Source organism: Staurois parvus, unplaced genomic scaffold (genome assembly GCF_062004578.1).
Source record: "Staurois parvus isolate SC_StPar_1 unplaced genomic scaffold, SC_StPar_1.0 ptg000066l, whole genome shotgun sequence".
NCBI lineage: Eukaryota > Metazoa > Chordata > Amphibia > Anura > Ranidae > Staurois > Staurois parvus.
This window is the reverse complement of record NW_028317862.1, coordinates 9,802,780-9,821,748: the sequence shown is the minus strand read 5'-3', so window position 1 is coordinate 9,821,748 and position 18,969 is coordinate 9,802,780. Positions and strand designations below refer to the sequence as shown.

Sequence of the window (18,969 nt, the reverse complement as noted above, 5' to 3'; positions counted from 1 at the left end):
ATGGTGGTACATATACTGGGATTTATTTTTACTAGTAATGGCGGCGATCAGCGACTTATAGCAGGACTGCTATAAGTGGACATAAGCGGATATTCTGACACTAGGGGGAACTGACTTGGTGTCACTAACATGCCCAGTAACACCAATAGAGTGATCAGTGCTTAAAAATACAAAAACAAAAAAACACCACACTGACACTGTACAAATGGCACTGGGTAGGAGGGGGTTAACATGAGGGGCAATCAAAGCATTAACTGTGTGCAGGGAGTGTTTTACTAGGGGACCATGTCAGTGTGCTTCACTGTAATCACACTGTTCTGGATGGCTGTGTGCCTGAGCTGACAGGAAGGAGAACGGTTAGTAAACCACTGGGCGCCGGCGAGTAATTAGCGGCTGGGACCCGGTGATTGACAGCCGAGGCTGGCAGCGCGGGTAGGGCTCTCGCACGCCCCCTATGCGGATATGCAAAAATTATATATATACACACACACACGTGATTTTGCACACCCGTGCCACCCTAGAGCAGTATTTCTGCTATAGGGCGGACGGGAAACGGGGGGAATTTTAATTAAAAAAAAAAAAAAAAAAAAAGGTATTGGCTAGAGTTCCCCAGTTAGACAATGCTGCTGTCCAAAGGAGTCTGTTGCTACTCCATCAGAACTGGAGCCAACCTAAGAAAGAAAGTTCATTACTGGCAAGGAAAAAAAGGCCTAAAAAAGAAAAAAACACAACACAAATGCAGCCACCACATTTAAGTGGAATTCCTGCTTAATGCTTAAAAATGCTCCCTCCCTCCTGGTACCCATCATGCCTAACCTGTGTACAAAAGATATGTATACATACCTATTTTTAACCTGCTTTGGTCTTGTGATCCTGCAGCTCCACATACCCTGTGTCAATGAGCAGCAGCTGGAGAGGCAGGAGCACCGACAATAGCTGGGAGCTTATGGCGATATCTTAGTTCCCAGAATTCCCATTGTCAAGCGCTCACTCTCCACCCCTACAGCTGCCGCTCAGTTACAGGATCATGTGACCAGACTGGAAAGGACAGAAAAAAAATACTGCTTTAACCCTTTTGCTGCCAGGCCCTGCACTCCACTTTTAAAACTAAGGTGGGTGGACGATTTTGGTAATTTTTCCATTGCTTTTTTATTTTTCCCTTACAGCTTTCAGTGTTTGTAAAAGACCCACCATACCATATAATTTTCTAAAAGCACATGATCAGTAGAATAAAAAGGTGCTACTGAATTTTAAGGGTCTGCAATGTTTGGGCAAATGTTAATTAAAACAATATTTTCCCTAAAAATACACTAAAAATAAACGTAGCACATTTTAAAAAATTCTTGCTAAATATAAAATCTTAACCCGTATTGAGTTAATATCAATTATTTGTAAATTTTAACCCTTTCCTGACTGCGCTATAGCCGAATGACAGCTACAGCTCGGTCGTCCAGGTGGCCTTTTACCACGTGATCAGCTGTGTTCAATCACAGCTGATCACCATGTAAATACACTTGCTGGTTATTGGCAGTACTTTCCTCACGCTGTCACAGTGGGAGAAAAGTACTGCTGGTAACCGGCAACTATGAAAGGAGACAGCTACACTGATAATTAGGGCAATGATTATCAGTGCAGCCCCATAAGTGCCCAACAATCGCATATCAGTGCAGCCTCATCAATGCACATCAGTGAATGGGAAAAAAAATTACCTGTTTGCAAAATTTTATGAGGGGAAAAAAAACTTATTTCCAAAATGTTTGTTTTTTTCCCCCATTTCTAGTGCAAAAAATAAATCCAGTGGGGAATAAAATACTACCAAAAGAAAGCTCTATTTGTTTAAAAAAAATGATACAAATTTTATGTGTACAGTGTTGCATGACCACGCAATTGTCAAAGTGCGACAGCGCTGAAATCTGAAAATTGGCCTGGGCAGGAAGGGGGTGAAAGTGCCCAGTAGGCAAGTGATTAAATTGTGCCCTTTTGCTACATCCACCGGCGGTTATCGAACGGGGGAAATAAACAAAAAACAGATAGGACTTCAGAACAACCAGCCTGTCCAGATATGGATCAAAATTTGACCAGTTCCTGCTGAACCGGCTAAATTTTGATCTGTCTATAGTAGGCTTAATGCAACAGATCTTCACTCACACACTATAGCACAATATTAGTGGTGCACTGAAATGAAAATGCAGGATGCACTTGGGCGAAAACCAAACTGGACAGTTTTTAAATTTTTTTTTTTCAAACTGAATGTGAATGGCGTTTTTGCATGAAAAAAAGTCTATGGGACGCCACTTTGCACTCAAGTTGCCTTGACACATTACTTTTATAATAAAAAACAGAGAAGCCATTATTGGCACCTTTTTTCCTACCGGCAAAATGCCGATAACACTATTTCTGGCCATTACATTTCGGCCACCGATATATCTGTTCATCTCTACACAATATATTGGTGTGAACAAGACTACTGAAAACAAGCTACTGCACCTGGTGGTAAACCCAAAAAGTTGAATGTCAACTGGGTAAATGTGCACCATTACAATACTGCTATTTTCAGGGGAGACCTATCTTCAAACATGGGCTTTCCGTGCTCTATACTGAAAATGGCAATTACTACAAATACATAAAAAAAAAAACAAAAACATACAACTTACCACAAAACATTCATTCTCCACATATGGCATGACTATAACCACATGATCATTTTTCCTAAAACAGTATTTTACGCCCATGACGTTGTCATCTCCACTAGTAAAAGAAGAAAATAAATTTAAGCAATGAATCTGTCACACAATAAAATCATCTGAACTTGAAGTACAGGAACTCCAATATACAAACAGCAGACTTCTTTATTATTCAATGAAGATAAAGAGACAGCAACGCATGGCTCTGGGATCAGTAGACGCATTTCACATTCCTTCTGTGTCTATTCATTACGGAAAGCTCCATGAACATTCACTCCTTTTGATCCCACATCAACAGGAAAAACAAATCAACTCAGATAATCCCTCCCCACATAAAGTGGAGGGGTTAACTGCTCAATTTAAAATATTTGTGGCTGGTTCACACTATAATGCGGTGTGGGAGAGCCACAGTCCTGAACGGCTTCCGGCATCACATTCTGATCACAATGTCCTTGTGATCTGCTGCAGGGGTCAGTTAAAAGTTAAGAACACCCCAAACGCATTGCGTTTACCCGCACCAAATCGCATAGTGGAATGTGCCATGCGATACGGTTGCCATGCACTTCAAAATGTAGTGCATGCACTACTTTTGGTGAGGTGAGATTTCAGCCCATTAAATGAATGGGCTTGAACTCGCACTGCACAGAGCATTCCTCTGCGATTCAGCTCAGGGCATAGTGTGAATCGGCCTTTAAACTAGAAGGAATGTCCAAAAGAATTGGTGTGCATTCGTATTAAAATATTATAAAACTCGAAGTAACCCAATCAATATAAATACATGGTCAACTTATGCTAATTGGGACACCCAAAGAAAAAAACAAAAAAACTGTATACCAATCACCAAAATAATAACTCATCCAGGAAGAAAAAAAAAAAAAGGAAAAAAATTAAATGATAAAAAAATTTATATATATATATATATATATATATATATATATATATATATATATATATATATATATATATACACATACACACACACACACATATATATATACACACACACACACACACACACACATACATACATACACACACATATATACACATACACACACACACACACACACACACCAATATCAAATGAACAATTGATTTAATTACCACATTTTTTAAATCACTTTCTTCGTATATTCAAAATATTTACTGAAATGTTAAAATGTGAAGTACTACACACTGGTGCCAATAAATACAATAAGGTCTTCCTCTTCACTCAATAAGACATCTCCAAAAAAAGACTACAACTACTACTATGTCCACACCTACCTATGAAGAGCAAACTATAATAAGGGTTACGTGGACAAACACAAACCCCTCCCAGACAGAGAGAGAGAGAAAAAAAAAAAAACACACATAGAAAAAGAGGGGGGATGATGCGTTGGTAATTGCATTAAATGTCTGGAAGTTGCATAACTAAGCACTATATATCGAAAAATTGTGAACAGATGAGCACAACTATATATGGCTTTTCATCCCATTCCATAACCATGGGCATTCATATGGTGTTGTTGCTGTAGGATCACTTACTGGACTGGAGCAGATTAAAACAAGTTGAGTATAAAGGTTAGGCAGGATAAGTAAGAGGAGTGGAGAGGGAAGATTTAAAGCAGTTGTAAACCTCAGTCAGTAAACCTCAGTGTGTGTGTGCTGTGTGTGTGGGGTGTGTGTAGATCGGGTTTCTTCCCCTTTAACCACTTCCAGTCCGGACACTTTTACCCCCATCCTGACCAGGGCAATTTTTAGCTTTCAGCGCTATCACACTTTGAACGACAATTGCGCGGTCATGCAACACTGTACCCATATGAATTTTTTATGTCCAAAAATTTTGGGAAAAAAAAAAGTTTTTCTTATAAAATTTTGCAAATAAATATTTCATCATAAATCTTGGCCAAAATTTATTCCGTTATCTTTTTAGTAAAAAAAAACAAAAAAAAAAAAAAACAAAAACACAAATAAGCCAAAATTAGTTTATAACCAAAAATGACACATTTTTAAACTTTTTTTTATATTATTTATTTATTTTTTTACATACTGTCACCCTAGCAGTACAGTGTCATGGTGACACTGTACTACTTTTGGAGGGTGATGAAGATTTTTTTTTTGGTTACACTGATTGCTTTTACACCCATATAGGACGTAAAAGCAATCATTTCTCTCTCTGTCTGCATTTTTGCAGCCATTGAGAACTACTGAGTGAGCTGTGATTGGTCACAGCTTGTCACATGGTACAAGGCTGTTGTGAATAGCCTTGTACCATGTGACCTCTGATTATTCAGATTTCACACGTAGTACGCAATGTCAGAAGTGACATCTTGCTTACTACTTTGCATGTGATCACCGATTGGCCGATGAGTGATCACATGATCGGGACCTCGTACAGAGGTCCCGTCCGACGATCGGTGTTTCACTGTGTCCAGAGGACACAGCGGGCACCGGATTGCAGTGCTGCACGATCCCAGGGAGCGCGCACAAGCAGGGTGCGGGGAGGCCGTTTATAAAACGGCCACCCGACCCTGCAGTACCACCGTCCGGCTGTTTATATAAAACGGCCGGTCGGGAAGTGGTTAATAACAGCCTTTACAAACACCTGAGCTCAATTTGGGCCGGTGTTCAGGAGCTTTTGGCCATATGGTAGCGGTGGTGATCTAGTTTTCACAAATGTAGTGAATGTCTGAGAAGCTATTTAATTTCAAAGTGTTATGGTCATCTGACATCTAACTACATGCAGACAACATTGCACAGTCAGAGCAATAGCACATCTCAATACACATTACATTGTGTAGTACCAGAGATGGAAGTCCACACATCTTTTAGGACACATTTCTTGCCAGCTAAAAAGATAGCAGCCACACAACTGCAAAAGGAAAAGGAAACCTATGCTTAAAGAAAGATATAGGCTATAGCTTGAACCTCCTGAAAACACCAAATTCCCCAACAGTCTGATATCAATACTTTCAGTCACCAACCTGAAACAAGTAAGCAGCAAGTGAAGTTGGAACTGTTGATCTGCATACTTGATTGCTAAAGCCATTGGATCAGAAGGACAGCCAAACATCCAGTATTCTCAGCAGGAAAGGTCAGAACAAGTTAAACATATTTCGGTACAATTTCCTTTAAAATTTACTTACCCAGCTACCGTAAGGCACTGCAGTTCTGCTGCTATTCGCGTGGGGTGACTTGTAGGGATTAAATGTTTTAAAGCAAATTTCACATCCTCTCCTGACTTTAGTCTTGCAATAGCCAAATACACAGAACTAAATGTACCTGGGACAGAAAAATATTCAGTTATTTCATATAATAAAAAAAAAAAAAAAGCAATGTACTCAAAAATCTGAAACAAATATGTGACTGTTAAAATACTATACGAGAAACAAATCTCTACAACATATTTTTCTGACTGTACAGCAAAGAATGCAGCATGGCCTGCCCACAGCTTTCTCAAGCATTCACACATGCATACTAGCCAATTTCATACATCCTGAATGGACTGTAAATACCGTATTATTTCTTGAAGGTACAGGCCATACAGCAGCCATCTCTGAAGTTATCAGCCCACCTGTCCACCTCAGCCAAACCGAGGAAGCTTTGTATTCATTCACAAAAAACAAAGCTGCCTTTGAATGGCTGAGCACACCCCTCAGACCAACTCTTATTGTCCTGGGTGTGAGATGGGAAGTCTGTTTCACAGCTGGAACCCAGTACTGTATGTAGCTGAAGTTACATGCAGTTCATACAATGCTTAGAGCCAATTGCAGCAGTTCGTGAAGGAATATAGTTTGATTTCAACTAGCTTGATTTTGATTCAAATGAACTAAAAGAAACTAAGGAGATCAGCTTTAACCGTTTCAATACCGTGCAATTTTACACCTTCCTGCCCAGGCCATTTTTCAGCGCTCTCACACTTTGAATGACAATTGCGCGGTCATACAACATTGTACCCAAACTAAAATTTTATCATTTTCTTCACACAACTAGAGCTTTCTTTTGGTGGTATTTAATCACCGCTGGGGTTTTTATTTTTTGCTAAAATTAACAAAAAAAAGACCAAAAATTTTGAAAAAAAAAAACCCACATTTTTCTTTGTTTCGGTTATAAAAGTTTACAAATAAGTAATTGTTCTTCATAAATTTAGGCCGAGATGTATTCTGCTACATGTCTTTGGTGAAAATAACCCAAATTAGGATGTATTTTTTAGTTTGTAGGAAAGTTATAGAGTTCACAAACTATGGTATAGATCTGATTATTGATCAATCCTGAAGTACTGACAGCCAATCTAATATCTTGAGGTCCAAGAATGTCAGAACAGTACAGATATCCCCCAAATGACCCCTTTTTGCAGAGTAGACAGTCCGACGTACTTCATAAGAGGCATGGCGAGTTTTTTGAAGTTGTATTTTTTTGTCATAATTTTTCGGAAAATGAAAAAATTAAAAAAATTAATTTTACTATTTTTTTTTTTTACATACTGTCACCAGTGCAGTACAGCGTCATCATATAACTGGCATGGCGGTGAACAGCGACACTGACTGGTGACACTATGAAAAAAAAAAATATATTTTTTTTTTAATTTTTTTTATTATATTAAATTTTTTATTACATTTTTGTTTATTTTTAAGATTTTTTTTCATGTTTTACTATGACCAAAATAGTACAATGTTACCATAGTAACACTGTACTACTTTGGGGAAGTGATCAGTATTTTTTTTTTTTTTTTTTTTTTTTACACAATTTGCTTATAGCAAAGAATTACTTTGCTATAAGCAAGCATTTACCTGAATGAAATCGATTCATTCAGCTTTTTTTTTTTTTTTGTGCTTAGCTGTGATTTGGTCACAGCTAATCACATGACATGTGCATGTGATTAGCTGTGACCATTCACAGCTAGGCACTAGTATACAATGGATGGCATCATGAATGAAGCCATCCATTGTATACAACTGTCATGTGACCTGCTGTGATTGGTCACAGCAGGTCACATGGTACCGGCAACGGGAGCCGGTACTCGGATCTGTCATCGGCCGTGTCCGAGGTGCACGGGCGGTGACAGATCGCACTGCTGCGTCGCTCTGCAACCGCGCATGTGCGGGAGCACGCCAAATGGCGTGCACCCGGAATACAGGAGCACATTTCAAGCCGCCAAACGGCCATTGGCCGGGCGGCTAATGGTTAAAGGATAAGGTCACTTTTTGCACAAAAATATTAATTACTGATTTCGTTTGCAGATAGAAAAAAAAAATGTGCATTTATTATTTTTGTTTGCATGAGCCTGTAAAGCATTGTACCAATGATCAGCAGATTGCCGATGCCATGCAGGTCTCCTGCAGATCTGTCAGTATATATGCTTGCTGTACAAATACATGATGTACAAATAAGCAGATATACTGACAGGAAGATTCAATTAACTACCACGGCACTCCACAATAACATGGTAGTTCATTGAAAACTACAAGCCAACAGCCACTAAGGCTGTCAAAACTTGCAAGTCATTCACAGAAATCTGTGAATGAATGACGCGGCTGTGAGTGGAGCCCTGCATGGCCCTGTTTTCAAATCTGACATAGTATGGGGAACTTCTCCCTGTATTTCTGTCAGAAGGAGGGTGAGGGCAGCTGCCGCAGCAATCGGGTACATGTTACATGTTCCACCCTAAAAACGGGTGGAACATGTAACATGTTCCCAAAAGGTGAACTTATCCTTTAAGAGATTCCGTTCTCTGCCCTGCACATCCTGGTATGTGAGGAAAAGCCAGCCACACCAACCAGAGCACAAGCATGCAGTACCTGGCAGAAACAGCAAACCTGTCTGCTACAAAGTAGGCCTATACAGCAGTGCTGCATTCCTGGCAGTTGGAAACAAAACAGAACTTAAGAACATGGAATTGCTTGTGTTTTCTGTTTAAAGTGGTAACACCTGATAGCACAAACCACATCCAAAGTGCAGGAGGAGCCTCGTCCCTCTGGCATCTACTACAGCTTAGGACAGAGACAGAAACATGATATTCTTGTTGAAATTGAACAAAGAAACCACCTGAAGTAAAAATGGTAAAACCACCTTGTTGCGATGGAGCATCCAGGATCAAGCAGCCAATTTCAGACCTCTAGGAGCCAAAGTAATGGCAATCAAAGTCAGAAGGACTGAAGAAATATCCCGGATGGGTTCAAAACAGAGTTCTGCAATACAGAAAGTACTGAGCTGAGGCCCTGCGGAGCTGATAGAGTCCTGACCAGTGGAACTTGTGCTTTGCACAGAAATGCACCAAGGAATGCAAAGAAACTAGTCTCCGAAAAAAGACCAAGACTGATCAACTCCAAATTGGAGAAAAGCCAGGATTCAATCAACTACATATTTGCGAGGATGAAACCCCCCTAGCCTCACACCAAGCAAAATAAGATTTCCTTCTTTGAAGTCACCTTTCAAGCTATAAGTAGGGTAGGAATGACCGAATTAGACTTGTCTCTCAAGATGCTGGCTACAACAGCCATGTTGTTAAAACCAGAGACTGTAAAGGAGGTCGGAAGACTGGACATTGCAATAGGTGGTCAGGTCAATCCAAAAGGATCCAAATGTCGTCCACAGACATGTTCACAATAACCAAGCACCAAATTCTCCTAGGCCAGGCCAATCAGGGTCAGAACTCCTTCCACACAAATCCTGCGATGAAGACTAGGTAGAAGTTGTAATAGCAGGAAGGCATAAATTAGAAAGAACTGGTCCCACAGTGCAGAGCATCCACTGCAAACTCTTCAGGATCTCAGGTTCTGGAGACAAACCTGGGCATCAAAAGATCCCACTCACTGGAAGACAGTCATTGGCAGCTGAAAAAATCCACCTGCCAATTTTCCATGTCTGAAATGTAGACAGCAGGCAGTACGGGCGTTTCACACCTAACAGGATGAGGGCCACTTCCTCCTGAGAAACCCAACTCCTGGTGTCTGCTTGATGTAGTATATACACCACCACTATGGCATTGTCCAACTGGACCCTTACAGAATGGCCTTCAGGTGCATTGATCAATGCAAGACGAATCGCTGTCAATCCCAAATGTTGATGGGCAACGACCTCTCCTGCGGTGACCAAGTTCCCTGGACATGACCTGTTCTTACAGCGCAGTTGAGGCCTAAAATAAAGGCTCTAGACATCGATGTCCAAGACATTTTTAAATACCAGGATTTTGTTCACTGGGCACGTGAGGATCTTATTGAGAACTACCAGATCTACCGAAGTCATATTTATTTATTTTTAACTCTTTCACCATGGGTTATTGCTGAGCAAACTTTTTGGTGAAATAAACACCTTGTCAGGGTGAGCCCGGTCCACATGCAAAATTTCCTTCAAATTAGGGAAGGATTAACAAAGCTGTGGTGCCATGATCCAAATCCTGTAACCTTTCGAGTAGAAGACTCAGGAAGTGGCAACTTCAAATTAGTCCAGGAAACTTTGGAAAACTCACAAAGGTCTTTTGAGTCTAAGATAACTAGGGTTCTTCCTAGAGTATATTCCTCACATGAGAATTCTTCTGCACTCTGTTTTACCAGAATATTCTTGTTTTCCTCTACCTTGTCCCATTGTCCTCCACTGGATCCTTCTCTAATAACAAGGGGGGAGGAAACGTTTTCGTTTGCAACCCATGCAGATGATTGTAAAATATATAGACACAGCGCCAATAAATTATATATAAAGCTGCAAACCTAACCAAAGAAAAGGTAAGTGACAAAATATATAAAGGAATGCGCTAAATACCAAATCACATGAAAATGCAGATAAATACATAAATAAAAAATATATTTATAAAAATGTCCGTAATTCATATACAAGTCCAAACACCAAAATAAGTGATTAAAAAAAATCTCTTAAACAAGAGAAAACACCGTGTAGCAAAATCCACCACCGAATGAAATGGGTAAACTCACCAGAGCTATTTGCTGATCAAATTATAAATCAGCAAAAATAGCAATTGCTCTGGGAGCGATGATCTGTTGGAGAATCCAGGAGTAATAGACTGCAATCAGCCAAATCAGCACACATGGAACAGCCTTAACTGCAAGTGGTCATCATGCCTTCATAACTTTGGAAATGCTCGGGGAATCAAAGAAGAGTATCATGGAGCAGTATATTAAAACAAAGATAATTAAGTGTTCCTGCATGGCAAGACCACTTATTGTTATCTCACATACATATTCTTATAGCCAAATTTACCACCCTAACTCCTCCCACAGTTTTTACACTACATAGACAAGTAATATACCGAAACGTGCAGATTGTTCCCGATTGGTTTGCTATTACTTTGTGGAATGTTTCGCCAAATGGTTCACGAAATATCGGTGTTTTTGTGGTGAAATTGGTCCCATAGGAATGAATGGCACAATGTTCAAAACTAGAGTGGGAGCCGACAAAAGCTAGAGTGTGAGATGAAAAATCAGGACACGATTTCTAAACTGCCATCACTCCCTCATTTTCAAGCCCACCTACACAAATCTTATATCAAAACATTCAGCTATCCCTGCTGCCACTAAAAATGTCATCGGCTAAGCCATAGTCCTGTTAGTTTTCACAATATGACCATTTGTTTGCAACTCACGCCGCCCATTGACATTCATTGAAACTCCACTAGAGCCACCTCAAATTTGAAGGGCAATTTCTAAACTGCGACTGTGCCTTCATTTTTTAATATTTCAGAGACATACTATGCATCAAAATGGAGGTCTGGGTCTTGTGATTCTCATAATATATTATAGTTTTAAAACTACAACCGTTTGAAGATGGCAACTGCCAGTGAAGTGAGCAACTTGAGCAGTTTGTTTTTAACAGCTCTTCTGGCCTTGCTGTAGAGCGAGTTGTCATATGAACCCAGGCGTGTGAGCAGCCAGCAGAGTGACAAAAGCTACTCCGCTCACTCCAGTTGTAGACTACTGGTGGAGGCAAGAACACTTTACACAATTTCCCCAGAAATTGTAGATTTTCTAGTTTTTATTGTAGCCTTAAATATGCACTAACAAGAAAGGTGTCCAACCGATACCAGCAATATCAGTCTCAAAAAACTAAAGCAGGGACGAGCCTCGCTCACCGCGATCACAGCCGACAGTCTCGAAGAGCGTCCTGACGTCCCATCCACTAAGCCCTGCCCTACACGTTTTGTCATCCGACGTCTTCAAGGGCCGCCCATTTGGTGGTGGATTTTGCTACACGGTGTTTTTTCTTGTTTAAGAGATTTTTTAATCACTTATTTTGGTGTTTGGACTTATATATGAATTACGGACATTTATAAATATATTTTTTATTTTATTTATCTGCATTTTTATGTGATTTGGTATTTAGCGCATTCCTTTATATATTTTTTGTCACTTACCATGCAGATGATGCCTCAGAATTACTAGATAGGAGGGGAGTAGATGTGGGGGGGGGGGCGCAGGGGAGATCAAAGCTGTATGGAACAAACGGAGCTCCAGGGAATACATTGCATGGGGAGCTGCCATCAGGTCCCTGCCTGCTTGAAAAAAGTATTTGGAACCCCCTTCTTTTCCTGCTGACTTATATAGGGACCCTTGCTGGAAACAGACTTCCCAAGTCAACTAAAAGGACATCAAGCAAATAAGTATCAGTACACTGGTTACACTAGGATATTTCTCACTAAATCTGACCGTGTCCACAGGGAGAGGTGGCTTTACCCCTCAATACTTGCTGTGACCTGTAGTCCCACAGGAAATGCTATGCTACAACTGGTAGTCCCACGGGGGGGGGGGGAAGGCTCTGCTGTGACCTGTAATCTCAATTAACCCACCAGCATGTCACTGAAGTGTGGTAAGAAACCAGAGTACCCAGAGGAAACCCACGCTGGCACAGGGAGAACATGCAACTGGTTGGAATTCGATTGCACAAGATCCTGTTCTGCAGGCTCCAGTGCCAACCAGCAAAGTTACAGGTACCTTTCCTCTGGGCGTTGAAAACCCATAGAAAAACGGTTTCAGAAAGAACTAGTCTCCTAATTCCAGGTGGAACCATTGACACAGAGATAACCACTTATGGCACTATTAAATACTAAAAAAAGACTTCCTGTCCTGCATCTCCCCCCCAAATCACCTGAAGGTAGCAGCATAACATTATCAATGGATATGAAGATACTCTCGGTTCCATGATGTAGGATAGTAAAGAAAAACACATTTGCTGCTTATGTTATTCTCACATCCATCCAGGTTTTGTTTAAGTACCACAGCAAATGCGTTGAAACTTACCTTCTCCAATTTTTCCCATTACATAGAAGACATTGCGAAGCTGTGGAACAGCTGCATACAGCTTCTCAATTTCTGTTGGCAATAAAGAAAGAAGCAGTTACATAACAAGCACTTCCCAAGCAGCACATACTAAAAGGGCCAGTACCTCCAAAGCAGATATTTCAGTTTTTGGAACTAGGTGGAGAGCCCAAGGCACCTAAGGGGGTAGATTTACTAAAACTGGTGCAGCTGTGCATAGTGGCCAATCAGCTTTTAATTCAGATCCTTCAATTAAGGTTTGGCAATAGTACCTAGAAGTCAATTGGTTTCTATGAACAGTTGCACCAGATTTTGCACTCTTCAGTTTTAGTAAATAACCCCCTAGGAGACACATAAAAGAATAAGGTGTGGGATGTATAAATATGCTCAGGACACAGATGAACAGCTGTGCATTAAGTTTTTAGTGCTGTCACGCATATGACAATTACTCATGCAACACTGTACCCAAATGAAATATTCTCTCTTTTGTTGGTATTAAATTATCAGTTTGTTTTACTATAGAAACTAAAAAAAACACCAACAATGCTGAAGAAAAAAAAAACAAAAACAAAAAAACATTTAGTTTCTGCTATAAAATGTTGCAAATAACCTTTCAGCATAAAATTTAGGCCAAAATGTATTCTGCTACATTTCTTTGGTAAAAATAACCCAAATCAATATGCATTATTGATACTGTGTGAAAGTTATAAAAGTCTACAACCTATGCCATAGGTCCTATGGTATATTTATTTGAAAATGCATCGGATGTACTGACTGCTTATCTTATTTCTTGAGGCCCTAAAATGCCAGGACAGTGCAAATACCTGCCAAATGACCCCTTTTTGGAAACTGAAATTTGAAGTTGTAATTTGTCACTTGTTTTGAAAGATGAAAACTTTTTTCCTTCACAAAGTTGCCATTTTCACACAAAGTGTATGCATACTTACAATTACACCTGAAAACACATCCTGCTATGTCTCCCGAGTATGGAGACTTTTTCACACTCTAGATCAGGGGTCCTCAAACTGCGGCCCACCGAGGCCATTTATCCGACCCGCCGGCAGGGGCGGGGCAGGAAGGGACACTAAGTACAGGGGCGGGCAGGGGGCTGCTGTATCTTGCCTGGCTCCGGTCCCAGTCCCACGACGATCCAGTCCAGGAAGCGCTGCTCCTTGATTCACTCTGGCCACTCCCTCACTCCTGCCGGTCGGCTCCGCCTCCTCACCGGTGATTGGGCGCCAGAACTGTAGCTCAGGAAAGGCACACAGGCGGCCAATCACCTGCGAGGAGGCGGAGCCGAGCGACCCCGCGAACATCGAGTGAGAGAGAGGCTGGAGTGAAGGAGGACAGCTGACAGGTAAGTGTGCCGTGCGGATGGTGCAGCAGCACCTAGGCTGGAGCAGGGGTCAGCAAGTTACGCGTCACTGGTGTCAGTGGGAGGAATAGTCCCCCGTCACTGGTGTCAGTGGGAGGAATAGTCCCCCGTCACTGGTGTCAGTGGGAGGAATAGTCCCCCGTCACTGGTGTCAGTGGGAGGAATAGTCCCCCGTCACTGGTGTCAGTGGGAGGAATAGTGCCCCATCATTATTCCTCCCACTGATACCAACGATGGGGCACAATTCCTCCCCCCCCCACCGATACCAACGATGGGGCACAATTCCTTCCCCCCCCACCGATACCAACGATGGGGCACAATTCCTCCCCCCCCCACCGAGACCAACGATGGGGCACTATTCCAGCCCCCACCGAGACCAACGATGGGGCACTATTCCTTCCCCCACCGACACCAACGATGGGGCACTATTCCTTCCCCCACCGACACCAACGATGGGGCACTATTCCTTCCCCCACCGACACCAACGATGGGGCACTATTCCTTCCCCCACCGACACCAACGATGGGGCACTATTCCTTCCCCCACCGACACCAACGATGGGGCACTATTCCTTCCCCCACCGACACCAACGATGGGGCACTATTCCTTCCCCCACCGACACCAACGATGGGGCACTATTCCTTCCCCCACCGACACCAACGATGGGGCACTATTCCTTCCCCCACCGACACCAACGATGGGGCACTATTCCTTCCCCCACCGACACCAACGATGGGGCACTATTCCTTCCCCCACCGACACCAACGATGGGGCACTATTCCTTCCCCCACCGACACCAACGATGGGGCACTATTCCTTCCCCCACCGACACCAACGATGGGGCACTATTCCTTCCCCCACCGACACCAACGATGGGGCACTATTCCTTCCCCCACCGACACCAATGATGGGGCACTATTCCTTCCCCCACCGACACCAACGATGGGGCACTATTCCTTCCCCCACCGACACCAACGATGGGGCACTATTCCTTCCCCCACCGACACCAACGATGGGGCACGATTCTTCCCACCGACACCAACGATGGGGCACGATTCTTCCCACCGACACCAACGATGGGGCACGATTCTTCCCACCGACACCAACGATGGGGCACGATTCTTCCCACCGACACCAACGATGGGGCACGATTCTTCCCACCGACACCAACGATGGGGCACGATTCTTCCCACCGACACCAACGATGGGGCACGATTCTTCCCACTGACACAAACGATGGGGCACGATTCCTCCCACTGACACCAAGGATGGGGCACAATTCCTCCCACTGACACCAATGACGGGGCACTATTTCGCTCCATAAGACACACTTGGGGGGGAAATGTCTGTGCGTTTTATGGAGCGGCCAGCCCAGTAATCCTGCCGCCATTGTATGTCCGCAGTCTCTGGTCATCTCCTGTACTGTGTCCGCATTTGTTCATAGTTTTTTTTTTAAAAAACTATAGTCCGGCCCTCCAACGGTCTGAGGGACAGTGAACTGGCCCCGTTTAAAAAGTTTGAGGACCCCTGCTCTAGATGCACCAAGATCAGTGTGATCAAATGCGTTCCCGGTTTAAAAAGAACGCTGTTTACAACCAGGATTTCCAGAAGGGATGTGTGCTCATCGCTGCAGTTTCAGACTTTGATTACCTCTATGATCAGCTGGCTGAAGTGTCGGTTGGTTGCTCGGGTCTCCTGGTGTGACAGGACAGCCAGAGAAAGCCGTGGACGGTGATGAGAGAGCTTCCCCTCCCACTGCTTCTAAAGCAATCCAGCAGCTAATTAGCCGCTAGGATAGCTTTTACAGGAAAGCCGACCGTTGGCACTAAAAGCAATAGATAGTGGAATGATGCATGCAGCTGCAGGCACCATCTGGGTGTAACCACTCAAACTACAGTGACATACCAGTATGACGCTCAAGTGTTTATAGTACCTGTAAAAAAGGATAAGGGTTTTTTTTTTTTTGCTATCTTCATGCATTCTCGACATGAAGGGGAAAAAAAACAAACAAAAAAAAAAAAACACGGTCTTCTGGTCTCTGCCTTGACAAGGCCCTAAAAAAACCTAACCACCAAGGCCTCTTTAGCCAATGGGGACTCAAAAAACACACTTAAGAGCCGATATCTGGCTCTTAAGCGTACTGACCGCTAACCCTTTATCGGCCCCTGCCTGCAAAAATTCTAGGACCGACACCAGGTTATAAACATCCATCGAGGCCCAGGAACACCAATCATTGAAACACCTCCAGACCTTCAAAAAGATTGCCTGGGTCTCCTTTGTACTATCTAGGAGCGTGGCAACTACCCTAGCTGAGAGTCCCTTCGCTAGCAAGAGGTGTTCCTCAGAAACCACGCCACCAAATTCCATCTCTCCACCCGGGCCCTGTGATAGCAAGTCCTTCCGAAGCGGTAATACCCAAGGCGGATGGATTGCGAAGGTCACCAGCGTCGAGAACCATGCTCGTCGGGGCCAATATGGAGCTATTAAAAACAGAGAAGTCCGCTCTGTTCGGAATTTTTTTTAATACTGCCGACAGCAAGGCAATGGGGGGGAAAAGCATAACATAGGGGAAAATCCCACTTCTGTGCCAGCGCATCCACTGACCGAGCCTCGTCCCACCGATTTAGTGAGAAGAACACTGGGACCTTGTTGTTCTGAGCCGACGCAAACAGGTCTATGGCTGGGGCCCCCCATTCCTTTACGATGGTTTGATAGATCTTCCTACTGAAAACCCACTCTGATTCTCTCAACTGCCGCCTGCTGAGAAAATCTGTTGATTTAGTTCCCCCTTCAGATGGACGGCAGATAAAGAGGCTAGAGTAGCCTCTGCCCATGACAGCAGCACCGCAGTCAGGACCCATAGGGACCTGCTTCGTGTTCCTCACTGCCTGTTCACATAGGCTGCCACCGAATTGTCCGAAAGGACGCAAACGTGTCGGCCCTGAATCAAGTCCTGGAAGGAAAGAAGGGCCTTCCAGACTGCCCCGAGTTCCTTCCAGTTTGAGGATTCCTTTCTCTCCTCCCGAGACCAAGCGCACTGTACCACAGATTTCCCCAGGTGCGCTCCCCACCCCTGGGCAATCACGTTCGTTGTGATCTCTCTGACCACTGGAAACTTCCAAAGTAACCCCTGGGTCAAGTTGGCTGCCTTCCTCAACCACCAAAGGGATCTCTTTACCCTAGAGGGAATCCGCACCCAGGAGTCTAACGACATCTGCTGTCGGTCCCAGGCGTTCAAAATGAACAGCTGGAGGGGACATAAATGTAACCCCGCCCATTGTACCGCTGAAATGGATGAGGTTAGCAGACCCAAAATTGACATTGTCAGCCTCAGTGATACCCCCTGGCTCTCTAGTAACCGCCTGATTCTTCTGTCTAACTTGAAGAGCTTCTCTGGAGTTAGAAGGGTTTTCTGACAGGTGGAATCCAGTATATAGCCCAGATATATCATCCTCTGGGCTGGAATCAAACTGGACTTGGTCAGGTTTAACAGGCATCCCAAACTCTCCAAATGCTTCTTTACCACGGTTATGTCCCGCAACAATTGCTCCTCCAAGTTTGCGAAGAAGATAGTCTAGGTAGGCCACAATTAAAATTCCCTTCAGACGAAGTGGAATCAGCGCCTCGGACATAACCTTTGTGAAGATCCTTGGAGAGGAGGAGAGTCCAAAAGGCAAGGCTCGAAACTGCAGGTGACGAGTCCCCCCCGGACACTGAACTGCTAGCCTGAGAAACTTCTGGCACGTTTCTGCGATGGGTACGTGCAGATAAGCATCCTTCAAATCTATCGAGGCTAGGCATGAACCTGGTGGAAGCAGGGATCTGACTGTAAAAATGCAGTCCATCCAAAACCTCTTGTACCTGATAGTTTTGTTCAGGGGCTTCAGATTTAGAATTAACCTGTAAGCTCCTGATGGTTTTCGGACCACAAAAACATGCGAGTAAAATCCCCCCCCCCCCCCAACCTCTGCATCGGGGGCTTTTACCACTACATTCTGCTCCTCTAACTCCCGTAGTGAAGCAAGCAAAGCCGATGCCTTTTGTGCACACCTGGGCAGGTTTGTTACCAATAACCTGCTCGGCAGTGGCTTTGAGAACTCCAGGGGGTACCCCCGTCTCACGATGCCCAATACAAAGGGGATGGAGATTTCTGCTTCCCACTGTGGGTGGAAGACCCCCAATCTTCCTCCCAGCGGGGAAACCAAGTCATTGCGGCTTCTGGGGCTCCTCCTTTGCCCTTACCTCTCTGACCCCATGGCTTTTTCTAACCTTCTGGCCTAAGGACCTGCATCCTCTTTTGGGGACAAACCTCCGTCCCCCCTGCTCCTGCAGTTTTCGCTTAAGGGGAAAGGACCACCGTGCGATCTAGCATCATCTCTAGCCCCGGACCAAACAGAAGCTCCCCTGTAAATGGAATGCCAGATAACTTAACTTTAGATGCAATGTCTCCCTGCCATGTCTTGAGCCAGAGGGCCCTACAGGCCGAATTGGTAAGGGCTGCTGACCTAGCTGACATCCTCACTGACTCTGTCGAAGCGTCCGCAATGTAGCCTACCCCCTAAAGTAACGTCTGAAAAGACGCGAAGATCCTATCCTTAGGAGAATCAGCCACAATATGTGCCTGCAACTGCGTGAGCCAGTATTCCATGCTTCTGGCCACTAC

At 43.7% G+C, this 18,969-nt stretch overlaps 1 protein-coding gene across 1 annotated transcript in view; it reads right to left on the bottom strand.

The window, feature by feature from the left end:
• CDC7 (cell division cycle 7) overlaps window positions 1–18,969 on the bottom strand; it is an 81,335-nt gene that overhangs the window by 47,504 nt on the left and 14,862 nt on the right. Inside the window, exons 2-4 of the mRNA XM_089668926.1 lie at window positions 12,914–12,985; window positions 5,813–5,948; window positions 2,655–2,748 (exon numbers count right to left, since the gene is read on the bottom strand). Coding sequence (XP_089525052.1) covers window positions 2,655–2,748; window positions 5,813–5,948; window positions 12,914–12,985 — 302 coding nt within the window. The remainder of the gene's footprint in view (window positions 1–2,654; window positions 2,749–5,812; window positions 5,949–12,913; window positions 12,986–18,969) is intronic.